Raw genomic sequence first — 13932 nt, forward strand, 5'->3', positions numbered from 1 at the left:
TCCTGGGAGAGATGACATTGACTCCCAGCTCATCAGTCAGTTCATCCCACACCCACACATCTCTGCTCCTGAGCCCTCACGTTAGAAACATTTCACCACAGGAACCTGTGGAAACGTGACCTCCGTGAATGCCAGCAAAATGCGAAATCCAAATGGAGCTTGCTAAGCTTTCCTTACATCTTGGTTTTCCTGGAAAAGGACCAGATACTCTGAGAGGTGTTGTTTAATAAATTTCTTGATGATTTCCTGTTTGATTCTGGGATCCAGGACGTTGGCGACTAGACACGCATCACGTAGGACATTGCTGGGTCCGCCAGGCCTCTATCAAAATAAACAGGAACAAATGTTTTAAGGTTAAATAGCTGAATGGGTGATTGTAAACTGCACTGCAGGTTACCCTGCAGTATGCAGCTTATCTTGTTTTTATCCTTTCCCATTATTCTCTCCTTAATGCTTCTGCTGTTACTCTTTATTATCACATAGGCATCTTTCTTCTGTTGGGATGAAAACTGAGCTGCTTCCATTTCACTGGCCATCTAGTTGTTCTACAGCTCAGCAGCCAGGAAGCTCCTCACCACAGAAAAGCTGCCAGCTCCACCTACAGAAAGAACTGTTGTCCCATCACTTCTGCAAAGCCTTTCATCAGCCTAGATACTCTGAGGAACAGCTAAGAGATGTGGCTGACAAGTGGGAAAAGCAAACCCCTTTTCTGCAAACCTGAAAGCCAAATTAATGTGGGGAAAAAAGCAGTCTACAGATGATCAATTTGCAACATAAAGCAGCATCTGCTGGTCTGTATTGGCACAAACCATGATGTTAGTGGAGAAGACAGGAAAATTGGAAACTTCTTTCAAAAAAAGCTCTTTTGATGCCGTTTCATGTGGACACAGATTTGCCCTTCATTAAGGATCTGTTCCAAACAGTTTCTGCATTTCCGTACTTGTTAGTTTTATAAAGGAACCAGCAGACCCGGTACTTTGGAAGACAGAACTAGTATTTTCCTTGAAGTAAATTTCAATTCACACCTACCCCACAGATTGTTTGCAAACATTTGGATGCATAATTTTGGGAAAGCACATTTGGTGCCTCAGCCTTAGCCCAGATTTGTAGCTGTGCTGACTAAACCGAAGACAAACTTGGTGGCAGCATGTCAACAAACAGCCTGTGCTTGGCTTTCTCTGAACACAACACAAACCTTTGTGTGTCCAACAAATAACCAGTAAGCTGGGTGAGGTGCTGAGGGAACCACACTCTGGTCTGCAGGGCCAGACATGGTTTGCTTGGCGCATTCCTTGACTGGCTTGCAGACCTTGCTGCAATAGATGTGTCACAGTGTGACAGAGGAAGGGTGTAATTTCTCTCCCATACTAGACATAAGCAGTGAGAAATATACCTGGCACCCTACAGCCTGGGAGATTTGTTTGCTTTCTAAAACAACTGCTGAAAGAGAGAGATATCCAGTCTAGATGTAAAATGAGATTTAAACCAATGCCAATTACATTGAATAGTTTTCAACAACATATTCAATGGGAGGAAGAGGGGAAATGAGAACTTTACCTTTGTACCTTGAGAAGGAAAGGCTTCCTCAAAGTCAGCCAAGATTTGTTGTCCCAATTCATTCTGTGCTGCTTTCACCCTGATGAAGACAGAGAAAGCACAGGCTTTGTTGGTGGTACAACTTCCTTGTGTCATTGCCTGCAAACAGTACTACAAAGTGGTTTGAAACACTAACAGATACACACAGGTTTCTAGGGGACAAAAAAAAAGAAAAAAAGGCATGCTAAAGAGAAAACATCTTTCATCCATCCATGAAGGCCTGCATGGCAAAACTGGGAGAGCATTTGGTCCATGAATGACACCAGGATGACAACTCCAGCTCTACAGCATGAATCCCTGAGCTGTAGCAGAACGTGTCCTAGATGGTTTAACCTGGCTGTAATTTAGTATTTCAATAAGGGCCTCTTAATTAGCTGAGAAATCAGGAGGGTTCCTTTAAAGTCAGTGTGACCGACCCATCTTTACATCTGTGTATGTTGATCACATTTCACCGAAAGCGTGTTTCTAACATATAAAAAGCTTCACAATATCTCAAGCTTCATCATTAACCTTTCAGAGTTCCAGGTACACTGACCTACTTTCCAATGCATCCATGTGAATACTGTTGGCTGCACTTTTATCCTATAAATCCTCCACGTCTTAAGAAGCATAAAAAAACAAAGGTATGAAATGGGTGAAAAAGTTTTGAACAAACCACAACCTTGCTCTTTATCTGGCTGAGAGAAGAAAGCTTCCCATTTCCAGAAATAAAAGTCAATATAGCTTAATTGATACTTCTAGGGAAATGGAAATGCCTACACACACTGGAAGAAGCCAAAACAAACAGTTAGGCACTTATGTCCCTCTGCAGCTCTTGAATTCTTCCATCGCTTTTTATTATACTGGAAATGCTTTAAGGCCTAAACTGATCACTCAAAGCAGTGGATTTTTCCACTGAGGCTGAGATGTCACAATGAGTGGCTACATTTACTTTAGACAAAATGTTTGCTCAGACTGTGGGGAGAAGACTTGGATTCCTTTTATTACGATTCCTCAGCCTTATCAAAGACTGAACTGCTTCTTTAATCTTCCCACTTGAGGTCCATTAGTGGTGAAACTCTACAAGATGACCTGACAACGTTGGAGAACAGGCTGGATTCTCTAATGGTGCCAAATGCAGAAAATTCTAGTCCTTTAAATGAAATATAACTTCAGATCTGTGATTTAACTTTATGTATGACCTGCCTTATCCAGGATTTATATATGGGGATTTTGCTGGAAAAGCTTCCTGCCTGCAATGTCAAATGTAATTTTTATTTAAGCTCTCTGCTTCACAGGAATGTTTAGAAATCCTTCTACTCTCCCAGGCATAGATCCATAGTTAACACCTTCCTACCTGTGAAACAAAAAGAGATTCACTAGTATGTTGAAATAGGAGTGGGAAATGTAAGCAGTAAGGAGTAACCCAGCCCAACAGCCACAACTACGGGTATAATCCTGCCTACACTGTACAAGCAAGCACTAGTAATTCATGTAAGAAAGCATCACAGAACCAAACCCTTTGATCTTTAAGAAAAAGGAGGGGAAAAGGAAGAAAGAAAGATGCTAAACTTGGACTGAAAATTTCTATCTTTGAAATAATCAAGGAACAAGAACTCTTCAGCATTATGAGGTGCAGAAATAAATGAGACTTTATAAACAAGTTATTAGCTGTTGTACTTCTTTCCTTATAACCAGCTACAGCCACCTTCGTATTTGACAACAGCTGCAGGGAGCACAGAGGAGGCACTGAGTAGAGCAGCAGCCAGATTCCTGAAGACTCAACAAATTTAAAAGCAGCCCTGTCAAACAGTTAAAAGCTCTGTCCGTGGGCTTTGTTGTTTTAGGCTCCGATTCAGGAAAGTACTTAAGGATAGTCTTAACAGGGATTCTCATATCCTTAAAATAAGAAACTTGCAGGAATGCCTTGAACTGGGATGTTAAAGCTACATATTTCTGTCTGGCTTAAAAATCTCTCAAAGAGGGAAAATGAGTTTTAGGGGGGATTTTTCCTTCATATTTTCTAAAATGGGGATAGAATAGACACTTAAGTTGCCAAAGGTTTAGGTATGTGTGAGCAGTGACAGGGACCCTCACTGCCCTCCCAGTAACTATCCCTCTTCACACAAGCACACACACATGAGGCACACATGATTACTTTTTCCCCATGAACAGGCACCCAGAAACATGAAAACCTTTATGCCATTTCTCCCCAGATCGATTGCTTTAGGTAGAGAACACAGGAAGGCACTTGCTTCAGCCACTATGGATTATTACTCCCCATGTAAAGCTGTAATGCTTTTGATAACTCAGAATAATCTTCATGCAATGGAAACTGCAGTGATAAAAGCCTCTACCCCATGACCGGCTTCACTCGCATTCACTGCTGAAGGGCCATTTCTGCACGAGTGTAGAGAAGTGTGTGTGTTTAACCACTTGCAGGAAGGGAACTGCCTACTAAAGCAACCCCAGCAACTCTCAGCTGATAACAGATTTAGGATCTCTTCCTAGAATATCTTTCCTGACTAGATTCCCCCTGGCAGTGTGCAGGGGTACGACAGCAATAATCACGGTTTGCCACAGCAGGGAATTGCCTTTTCCTGGGGTTGCTTGCATGTGCCAAAACCTTTGGTTACCCAAGTGTTAGTGATTTCTGTTTCTCTGACCTTTGTTTTATTATTAGTGGCTTTTGTTCCCCCATTTCCCCGCCTTTAAAGAAACATAAAAACAAGAAAACCCACTGTTATGTTTCAAATGACATCAAATTACTAGAAACCACAATTCCTTTAGCCAAAGCTACCAGAAATCTTAAACTAGGCCTGGCAGCTCGGTGAGATAAAAAGAGGCTGAGCCAGCCTGTTTTCTGTGGCAAACTTATAATCATCTTTCTCCTAAATACTTTCCAGGCTTTTTTCCACTATCTGCTAGGCTTTCTCAGCCACTGTCATGGGTGGGTTTGTAACTGCTAATTATACACTCCTTCCAGAGACGGAAAACAGAAGAGGATTGACAGAAAACAAAATATTCCTATTTACTACAACAAACAACTTCCAATGCACTCTACAAGAAGTTGGTTTAAGAGCATGATTAGGAAAATATTTACATTTGACTATGAATTGTGCCACTTTAAATCAACAGGATCACCACAAGAAGCCAACTTCTTGTTGGCTCTGAGACTTCAGTCCAGGTTTCCAATTAATACTTAAAGAGGGAGTTTGGTTATTTTCAAAGGGACAGAACAGGTGAAAAACAACATTAAAAATACATCATTAGTTTTCACAGCATCAAGAAGCAGGAACCTCAATTGAATACCCTATGACAAAGAGCACATCCAACACCCCTGGAGCAGGCACTTCTTCCCATGGTTTCCCATTCATATTTGGCTTCACTGCATTCACAACAAGAAAGAGAGGCTCTTTTATTAAAGAAAGCAACAGACTCTGCTCATTTCACAGTGTATATAATGACTTATTGTATATAATAGACTTCGGTTACTGTCACAGGTCTGTGCCAACATCTACTAACGCATTTCTTGCTTTCACAAACATCTCAGAGGCTTCATTTGTACCATTAAACCAAATTCATGAGATATCAAACCCCAGCAATTTCACAGTCTAAAAATAGCCCTGCAAGAAGCCAGGCAAACTTCCTTTGATGTTTCATGAACCACGAATGTATTTCCCAAGCAAAAAGAGAGTGAAAACTCAACTCCAAATTGGGCCCTAATACATACACGTGTAGTCAAACTCCAAAGCAGATATTACCGTGCCATAGACCTCCCTGTAGTGATTTGCTGCCTGGATGTCAAAGCAGTAAAGAGAACCCAGCAACACCCTGAGTGTAGCTCTTCTTTCACCCCACAAGCAGCCGCTTCTATCGCTACCAGATGGTGCAACTCTCCCTGTGTAAACACTGGAAGGAAAACCCTGCCGAGGCAATTCTAAAAATAGGAGGAACAGACTTTCTTGAGCTTTTCAGATCCTTATCTTGAAGGGAGAATAAAACAAAAGAAGTTTCTCCCAATGTCCTTGCCAGTCTCTCTGGCGTGACTCGAAACCACTGCGCCTTCTAGCAGCAGCCTGAACTGTTTGCTCTAATTATCGGCAGCTACAAAAGTATTAAATAATCATCCATCAGAAAACCAGCCAAAATTCTGGACTGGGGCTTAAATTATATTTGGTCTTAAAACGGCCAATGACAGCAGGTTTCTGCCCAAGGGTGTTACCACTCGAAGAAAATGAAGCAAATTATCTTTCTGAGCATGAGGCTGGAATAGACAACAGCCTAAATTCAGGAAAGCCCTGACGTATGTTTATATTTCCTTGATGGTCATGTTCATTTAAGCAAATGCTTATGGCCAAATGCTTTGTTAAAACAAGGCCCCATCTCTCTCTCTCTAGACTTAGGGTGAATTTTTCTGTTGCTCCATCTCATGGATTCCATCTGGGGTTTCTGGAAGAGGTATCTATACCATAAAGAAAGGCCAACAGATGAAAATATTACAAACAAATCATTCAACCACTGTTTCCATCACTGAACAGCACAGGCAGCCAGCTGCTGTCTTAGCAAGAGGAGTTACCAAAACCATTAATTACTGTGCCTGGAAGGCTCCTTCAAGTACCTCTGTAATGAGCAAAGTCACCTCAGGCATCAAGAGGATGGTGGTGATACATTTGCAACTCTCACATGATCTCAGGTATGGCTGTATCATTAAGAAGGTTCATCCCTAATGTTAAAAGGCTATTTTCACCTCTGAGCTATATGCTCAGCACTACTACAGGCTGTTAAGCAAACATTCTGTGTGTGATGTAAGAGAAATAAAGCCTCCTGTAAATCAGAAAGAGTAGGTTTTGGCCAGGGACAGCAATGGCCCCTAGAACAGAGAGGGCCTCATTTGCTTGACACCCATCTGTCACCTTCCAATGAAGCGAAGACCCTCAGAGATCAGGCTACTGCTGAGAACTGTGGGCATTTGCTGCTGGAGCTCCATCAAAACTCACCAAATGTAAATGTGTGACTGCACATTAGAAAATCAAGACTACATAAACTCAGCAGCCAAGGTGTACTGCATGCAGTTTTGGGAGGATTTGCTATAAGCCTCAAATCTCAACAGAACTGGGCAATGGGAGCAGATTTTGGCAGAAGAAACTCAAGGTGCCCAGAATAACTGAGTTTTGACAATGCACAAAAAGAAATCCTGCCTGCCTAAAGCATCAGGCAAAGGTGCATCTTAACAGCAATTTGATACCAGTAAAGCACATTTCTGGGCAGAAAGAGTCCCAGGCACCATGATGTTAATGTATATATTTCTGCTTCATGCCAGGCTGCTGAACTGTATCACTGAGGTCAAGAAAGCAGGAGAAAGCATCACCTAAGGGTTCAAACACCTGCACATGAAGATCACCTATATCAATCTACACTCCCACAGATTACTTCAGTAAGTTAAAAGCCAGCCAATGAGAAACACAGAATTGTCACTAATTATACCTGTACTAATTACTATTATGTAACAGAATAGGCTGCTCAAGAGTTGAGCAAATTGCGTCCAATTTTAACCTATTTGTTTTGGCTTGAAAGAAGCTCTAAGGACCATGTCCAGACTTTACATCCCTGACACACGGATTCTGCCTAATGCATTCTCTAACCTCCCTTCCCAGCAAGCATGCAAGTGCTCAGGGTTTGACCATTTTACCTTTCAGAAAGCTGTCGAATCTGAGGAATCCCCATGTATTTGTTGAAATGCTCTAACACATTCACAACACCCTGGAGAAGGTTGGCAACTTCCCCATATTGTCTTCTCCTGGTCATAGCCCTGTAGAGGAAATTAAAGATTTACAAAGGCAGATTTGATGAAAATCCTGGGTGGTAATTCCACAGGTTACCTCATCCCCACTGGGTCATGCCAGTCCCTACTGACATTTCTCCTTCTAAAATACACAACTCTTCATTAACATTCCAATGCAGCATTAAAATTTCACTTAACTGATACTAAAATAAACCAATTCAGCACACATCTAACAGTGCCTCAAAAACATAAATGTCAAAAGCAAGGCTTGGCAAAGAACATGTAAACTCCTGAATGCATCCGCTTCCCAGTATGGGTCCGGAGGCAGTAAATGTTATTTCACTGTAATGACCCGAGTTAAGCCATTCGTCACCAGACAGAAAGTGTGAGCTAAAGCTTCACAGGGAGGAGGATGATTATGCTGAAAAGCTGTTAACCTTGACTTTTCTGCTAATAACTTTCACAGGGAAGTGACAGGAAAGAAATAAAATGTATTTGTATTTCATCCTTTAAGATGATTCCACTGGAGCCAGTAGCCTAAGTAAAACTTTATTCTGAACACTTAAGAACCCAGGGTTCATTTGCTACAATCCAAGCACAGGCTGTGCCTGGGTCTCCCAACTTTCACATGCAACATGCGAAAGACTGAATGTCCCCAGCCTGTGTGCTCCTCAAGCACATTAAAAAAACCCCACAGAGGACTATTAGAAACATCTAACCCCCTTCATAGAGAGTACAAGCTGTAAGGATGCTTTATAAACTCATTCTCAGAACTACAGTAGACCTCCCTGAAAAAGAACTCGTTCCAGTGTAAGACATAAAACTGATAAAAATGCCCTCAGATCCCTGAACAGCATATCCCTGATGAGGATATCTAACTGCACAGACTTACTCTTTAATGAAGCCAGACTCATTCCTTATCACCCAGGATCAACACAGCAATTCAAGCAATCGATGCTGCAAACCATTAAATACAGCAACACAGCTTGCAGGTCACTCGAAGCAACACAGAAAGGATCTGCCAGCAAAAATCACGACTGCAACCTATTAAGCAAACTTCCCTCCAGAAAAACAAGCAGCTGCTACAGACCTATTTAGAGCACTGCACCAAACTTAAGAACTCAGCAGTGGCAACGAAGTACCACTAAAAATTCACATACTTACTCCAGTGAATCCACACCCCCCGCCAGCATGTGCAGGTGGTTGAGGGTGGTGATGGAGGTGGTCAGATGACGCTTGGCATGATCTAACTGCTTGATGTCCCGTGTGATTTCTTTAACCTAGTGCATAAAAAAAACAAGAGTCTGGTGAAGCATCAAGCCACAGCAACAAAATTTTAAGGAGATAAGAAGTACCCTCCTCTTTTCAGGACTACAGACACATTAGCTCTTCAACCAGGCTAACCTACAAACAAGGGCACAGGTTCAACACATGGTTGGCAGCAAATTATCACCCAGTCAGAAGGGCCTGGGACAAAAATGTTCCCTCCTTAAGGAGAATTGGAAGCAAAAGTCAGTGCCCCGCTCCCTTTCCAAGGTTAGGAAGGAACTACTGCTCACCATTTGTTCAGATTTTTCAGCTTTGTCTTTAATATCCTTAATTTTCCCAAAGAGCTGCTGAATGGCTTTCTGGGCTTCTTCCAGGGCCTGGAAAAGAAACAAGGTTAGAGTGGAAAGAAAACTACATTGAGTTTTCACCTTCTAAGAAATACACAATTGCTCCCTACAGCCCCTGGGCTGGAGCAGTGAAGGGAAGCAGTTTTCTTACAAAGACAACATTGTCAGCACATCAAAAATCAATGTACCGTGTCGGGATATTTAACCTGAGTGGACCAGTGCTTCGGTACCCATTTTATAATAATGCTCTGGCAAAATCTAAATGAGAAATTCTAGGAAATCACCTCTGTAATAAGAACTGTGAATAGGTTTAAGGTTACTGCAATAAATTTCGATGCACGAAGTGTGGTGAAATGTAGAACGTACTCAATCAATATGTATTTACAGCAGGAAAATGAAACCTCCACAAACCACGTTCACCATTAGCTCTAAATAAAAAATACATATTACACACAGAACAGTGAGGGCTTGCCTAAATCCCTCACTGAATCAGCAGGATATTATCCTCTTAGAAAACAACGTATTTTGCTGATTCTTTTGGGGTGGACAGCTCAAGCCTCCCACCCACCCGCAGGAGGAACTCTTTTTAGGCACAAATGAGTGGGCACAGGATTAGTGGGTAAAGAGGACTGAGCATGTGAAATGAACCTGGCCTTAGGGTTTTGTACTGTTTTATCACCAGCTTCTTGGGGCACATGGTCCCCTTTATGCAACCATGGTGCATCCTGACCTCACACAACCAGTGTGAACTACACGTGGATTCAGTGAGTGAAGCCACATGTCCACAATCACATGTCCAAAATTGACTTCTGAAGTAATTCAATACATTTTGCCTTCCCGGTCTGATAACATTTCCAGCTCCAGCTCCACTTTGTTTCCCGCTGTTCAGTGGGCTTCTATCCCTCTGTTTTTATATCCAGTCCCATGACCAAGGTTACAGCACAAGCTACAAGCTCCTTCAGCAAATAAATTTAACACATCTTCATTTGGAAATGTATGAGCAAACTATCTGCCAGGAGCTTTTGCTGGAACATAGCTGCGTTATAATAAAAGTATAAAAGTTGGATATGCTTTATAATTCATTTTCCAGAGCTGGGGGGGGGAAGTCTCCTCCGAAATATCTTCTGAATCATGTGAAAGTTAACACTATATCTGTTAGTGTCACACAGCTATCATATAGCATGTTCACTAAGGGAAGTGAGCACACAAGCATGCTGCAGGGACAACTAAATCAGAAATGGACACCACCACCTACCTTCCCATTTGGCTCCAGCCTAGCTACCTTTTAGAATAAAGTTTTCTCTTCCATTTAAAGGCATGTGGATTAAGTGCAAACCAAAGAACTAAAGAATGCTCCTTTCAACATATTTCACTATAGTCTCTGTACTCAGTCCCAGACCACAGCTGCAGCACATTACTCAAGTGAGCTATTAAGCAAGCAGCAACTATCCTGCATATTCTGAGATGTGGATAGGTCTGTGTGTGTGTATATATATATATATATATATATATTAAAAAGTCAACCTGAAATTCCTCACAGAAGCCAAGCGCTGTTTCCCCTTGCTTCAGCACTGAAGTTAAATGCTAATTTCTCTGTATGATTCCAGAGAAGGCAGAGCTGCTGAACTCTCCAGAAGAAGAGATGAGGATTTATCCTGCCAATTAAAAAGATTCTCCAAAACCAGATGCTATCCTCCTTCACATGCAATGCCAAGGCAATCTCACAAAACTTACTCAAACTTTGGATTATCTCAAACCGACTTGCAGGGACTGGCGTTTGTTAGGATCTCACACATGCAGAACCACTGGGAGCAAGGTATGGAGGATCAGCTATAAGGAGACTATGGAGGTCCTACACTCATGCAGCACAGCAGAGCCATGTAGATATGCAGCAGGACCACCCCATATTTCCAATTAGCAATACACTTAAGATACATCTCTGATCCCATTCCCCTCTCCTAGGGATAATTTTGCAGATGCAAGCTCAGCCAATTGCTCTCCTTAGCGTGACTGCGAAGGCAAACTAAAGACGTCCAGCCATCCACTACAATCCTTTCCTTGGGGTGGCATCTCTAACCTGCTCTCCAAGAAGAGAGTATTTGAGTTGCTACTTTAAGCATCAGTACACAGCTCAAAGCCATTTGTTCTCAACAGCCTTCAGCAACCAAGTTCAGAGTAAACAATACCATGAGTGAGAAATTCCACCTGAGGTCTTACAGGTTTTGCATTGAAACCCTTATCCACAAATGGTCTTATCTGTTTTCCTCATGAGACAGAATATCACCTACTATAAATATAGGAATCTTCTCCAAAATCACTGCCCATAATTTATCCTCAGATAGTTGTGGCTTTTACCTCCTTATAGACTCTGGAAAAACACAAGCAAGACAACATACTCTGCCCCCATCTGATGAATTACAGAACTGCGGTCTCCTACTGCTGTGAAAAACAACATGGGTGGGATGCAGGGAGAGACCCAACAGCCCCTGCCATTCTGTTCAAGTTCTGTATTGCATCTCTTGGAGAGGCAGACATTTCCATAACTGTTCAAGAAAAAACACCACACACAGAAGTCCTCAGCAAACTTCACAGACTTCAGTGAATCACAACTGCTCATAAACACTCGTTTCCTTTCTAAAACTTGCTTCCAAGTATTTGCTTTGCCATTAAGACATAAATCTTCAGCTGCTCTCCTAAAATAGATCTGCATATTCCTTATTTGGGTCAGAACAACACTAATTCACCAACATCCTTGGTTTTCTATATCATTTACATTTACAGATGAAAATACTTCTTCAAACATCCGTAAGATTTGCTGAAAGTAACACCGCATGAAAATCTATTAAGTCCAGAGAGAACTATCAGACAAGAGATGATGGGAAGTTCAGAACCAAATTAAAAGTGTTACTTCTTGCACAAAACTTGCAATTAAACTTTCTTATGGTTCTTATGGTTTCTTATGGCTGCAACATTCCAACTGTAGCACCTGAGAGTAAAATATTGCACGTAGAGGAAGGAAATACAGCAAACTAATCAATGATGGAGAAAAGCCTTCACCTTCCTGGTAACTGTAAAGACAGATTAAAGCAAAGAGTAAAACCAATGATAAACAAACTTCAGTTTTAAGAAAACACCTCACAGTTAGTAAATGGTTTTCATTATTAAGGGGTAAGAAGCTGGGATATGAAAAGAGGTTTAACTATTCAAGGTGTAATACAGAAGTTTATTGATATATCTAACAACTATCCTTTTACCTGCAAAAGGAGAGAAGGGAAACCACAACCATTCAGCATTTTCTTACTGCTTTTGTAATTGTTTTATTAATAGCAGTTTTATTTTGGACAGCAATTCTAAACCCAAAACAGTATCCAGAGAACAGGAACTGCTATTACTCCAGCATAACTGGTTTACATGCAGTAGTCTTGCATCTGTGGGATCACTTGAGGCAGGGTTCACCTTGTATGACTAATTTATTGGTTTCCTCATCAGCACAACTGGGAAACATGTAAATGTACGCATCCCCAAACATGCAAACGTGAAGCTATTGTGTTCCCTTCTCTATAATAGCAGTTCATTTCAGGGGCAGAGGACCACAAATAAAGGAGACCAAAAAGATAATCTGTTGTGGTTATATGAAACAAGAATGTTGAAATTAAGGCTGCGATGTACTGGAAAAACACCATATGACTCTAATCAACAGAAGAGCCTGCAAGCTACAATTAACCCACCAGCATTATTTATTAAACTTTATGCAACCTCTGAGGTCCCTGAACGCCAGGCACCAGCTGAGAAACACGGCATGGGTAGGGCTTGACTGCTGGAGAGAGGCAGGGCCATCGGTCAGTGGTGTCTGAGGCTCTTCCCATCATGTTTGTCCCCGGGGTACCTCAGCTGCTCTGACAACAGTACATTTAGCAAAGAGGGCAGGACCAGCAACAGAGTGAGAGACTCGAAAGAGCACTCCAGACAAGCCAGGCTTCAGTTATGTATCACTTTCCTCCTTCTCTGGTATAGTGTGTCTCATCCTCTGCCCTGGAAGGCTTCAGGAGTTGTGGGTTCAGGAGCACACCCTGGCTGCAGGCGGGACGCAGCCATAGTGGGGTGTCACGGTGGGGTAATGCACAGCTCCACTTGTAGCACCTGAGAAGGCACAGCCCCAGCAGCAGCAGAGAAGTGACCCAAAGTACCATCCTTGGCAGGGGACACACATGGGGATCTTCCAGTTTAAAACCACAGACATAGAATCATAGAATCATGTACTTTTGACCATCCCCATTTCTCAGCCAATGTGTATTTTTGCAATGGAAGTTCCCGTGCTCTTGTGTTAACAGCAGAGATGAAATACAGAGGACTGAGAAACCACATACAAGAGTTGGAAGACCCAGCTCCAGAGCACACAGCCAGACCCCAGGTAAGCTGAGCAGACACTCAGCTAGTTTTTCATCAAACTCTCCAAAGCTGGAGGGAAGAACACAGTACATGGATCAGTTATAGCTCTCCAACCTTCTTCACCTTGAGATGCAACGGGAAAAGAGTGCAAACACACCAGTATAAAACAACAGGGAGCAGAGTTGAACCATGAATCACTATGAAAAAGGCTGACTCAAAAACAGCTTTACTTGGCATTATCCCAAACAACTTCTAAGGTCAGTCTGCACATCATCAGTTGTGTCACCTTTTCATATGAGATCTTCTAAGCAGCAAAACGAGGAAAGAAAATAACCCAAAGTGAGACAAGAGGACATCTAATTCATTAGATTTTTAAGCAATGCATCATTCAGAAGGTTATTTTCCAGTGACTTACAGTACCAGACTGGCATTAACACACATAAAAGCAGCATTAGCAATAGTATTCAAGGGAAAAAAAAACCAACCCAGTTCATTGAATTCAAGTCAGTCTCTGCTGCAGATGCACAAAGCATCCTCCTTCCCTGTGCAGCCTAGGCACGGAGCTGT

General features: G+C 42.0%; 1 protein-coding gene across 4 annotated transcripts in view; it reads right to left on the reverse strand.

The window, feature by feature from the left end:
• Positions 1–13932, reverse strand: part of VPS53 (VPS53 subunit of GARP complex) — a 66179-nt gene that overhangs the window by 37738 nt on the left and 14509 nt on the right. For 3 of the 4 annotated variants that reach the window (XM_061363601.1, XM_061363599.1, XM_061363603.1), the window contains 5 exons: positions 8920–9006; positions 8525–8640; positions 7268–7387; positions 1558–1636; positions 178–321 (listed from right to left, as the gene is read on the reverse strand). In XM_061363601.1, the coding sequence (XP_061219585.1) occupies positions 178–321; positions 1558–1636; positions 7268–7387; positions 8525–8640; positions 8920–9006 (546 nt within the window). The remainder of the gene's footprint in view (positions 1–177; positions 322–1557; positions 1637–7267; positions 7388–8524; positions 8641–8919; positions 9007–13932) is intronic. The other variant, XM_061363602.1, reaches the window with a different exon arrangement.

This window comes from Neopsephotus bourkii, unplaced genomic scaffold (genome assembly GCF_033783945.1).
Source record: "Neopsephotus bourkii isolate Nb327-2 ecotype Australia unplaced genomic scaffold, CSIRO-AGI_Nbou_v1 NB_1154, whole genome shotgun sequence".
NCBI lineage: Eukaryota > Metazoa > Chordata > Aves > Psittaciformes > Psittacidae > Neopsephotus > Neopsephotus bourkii.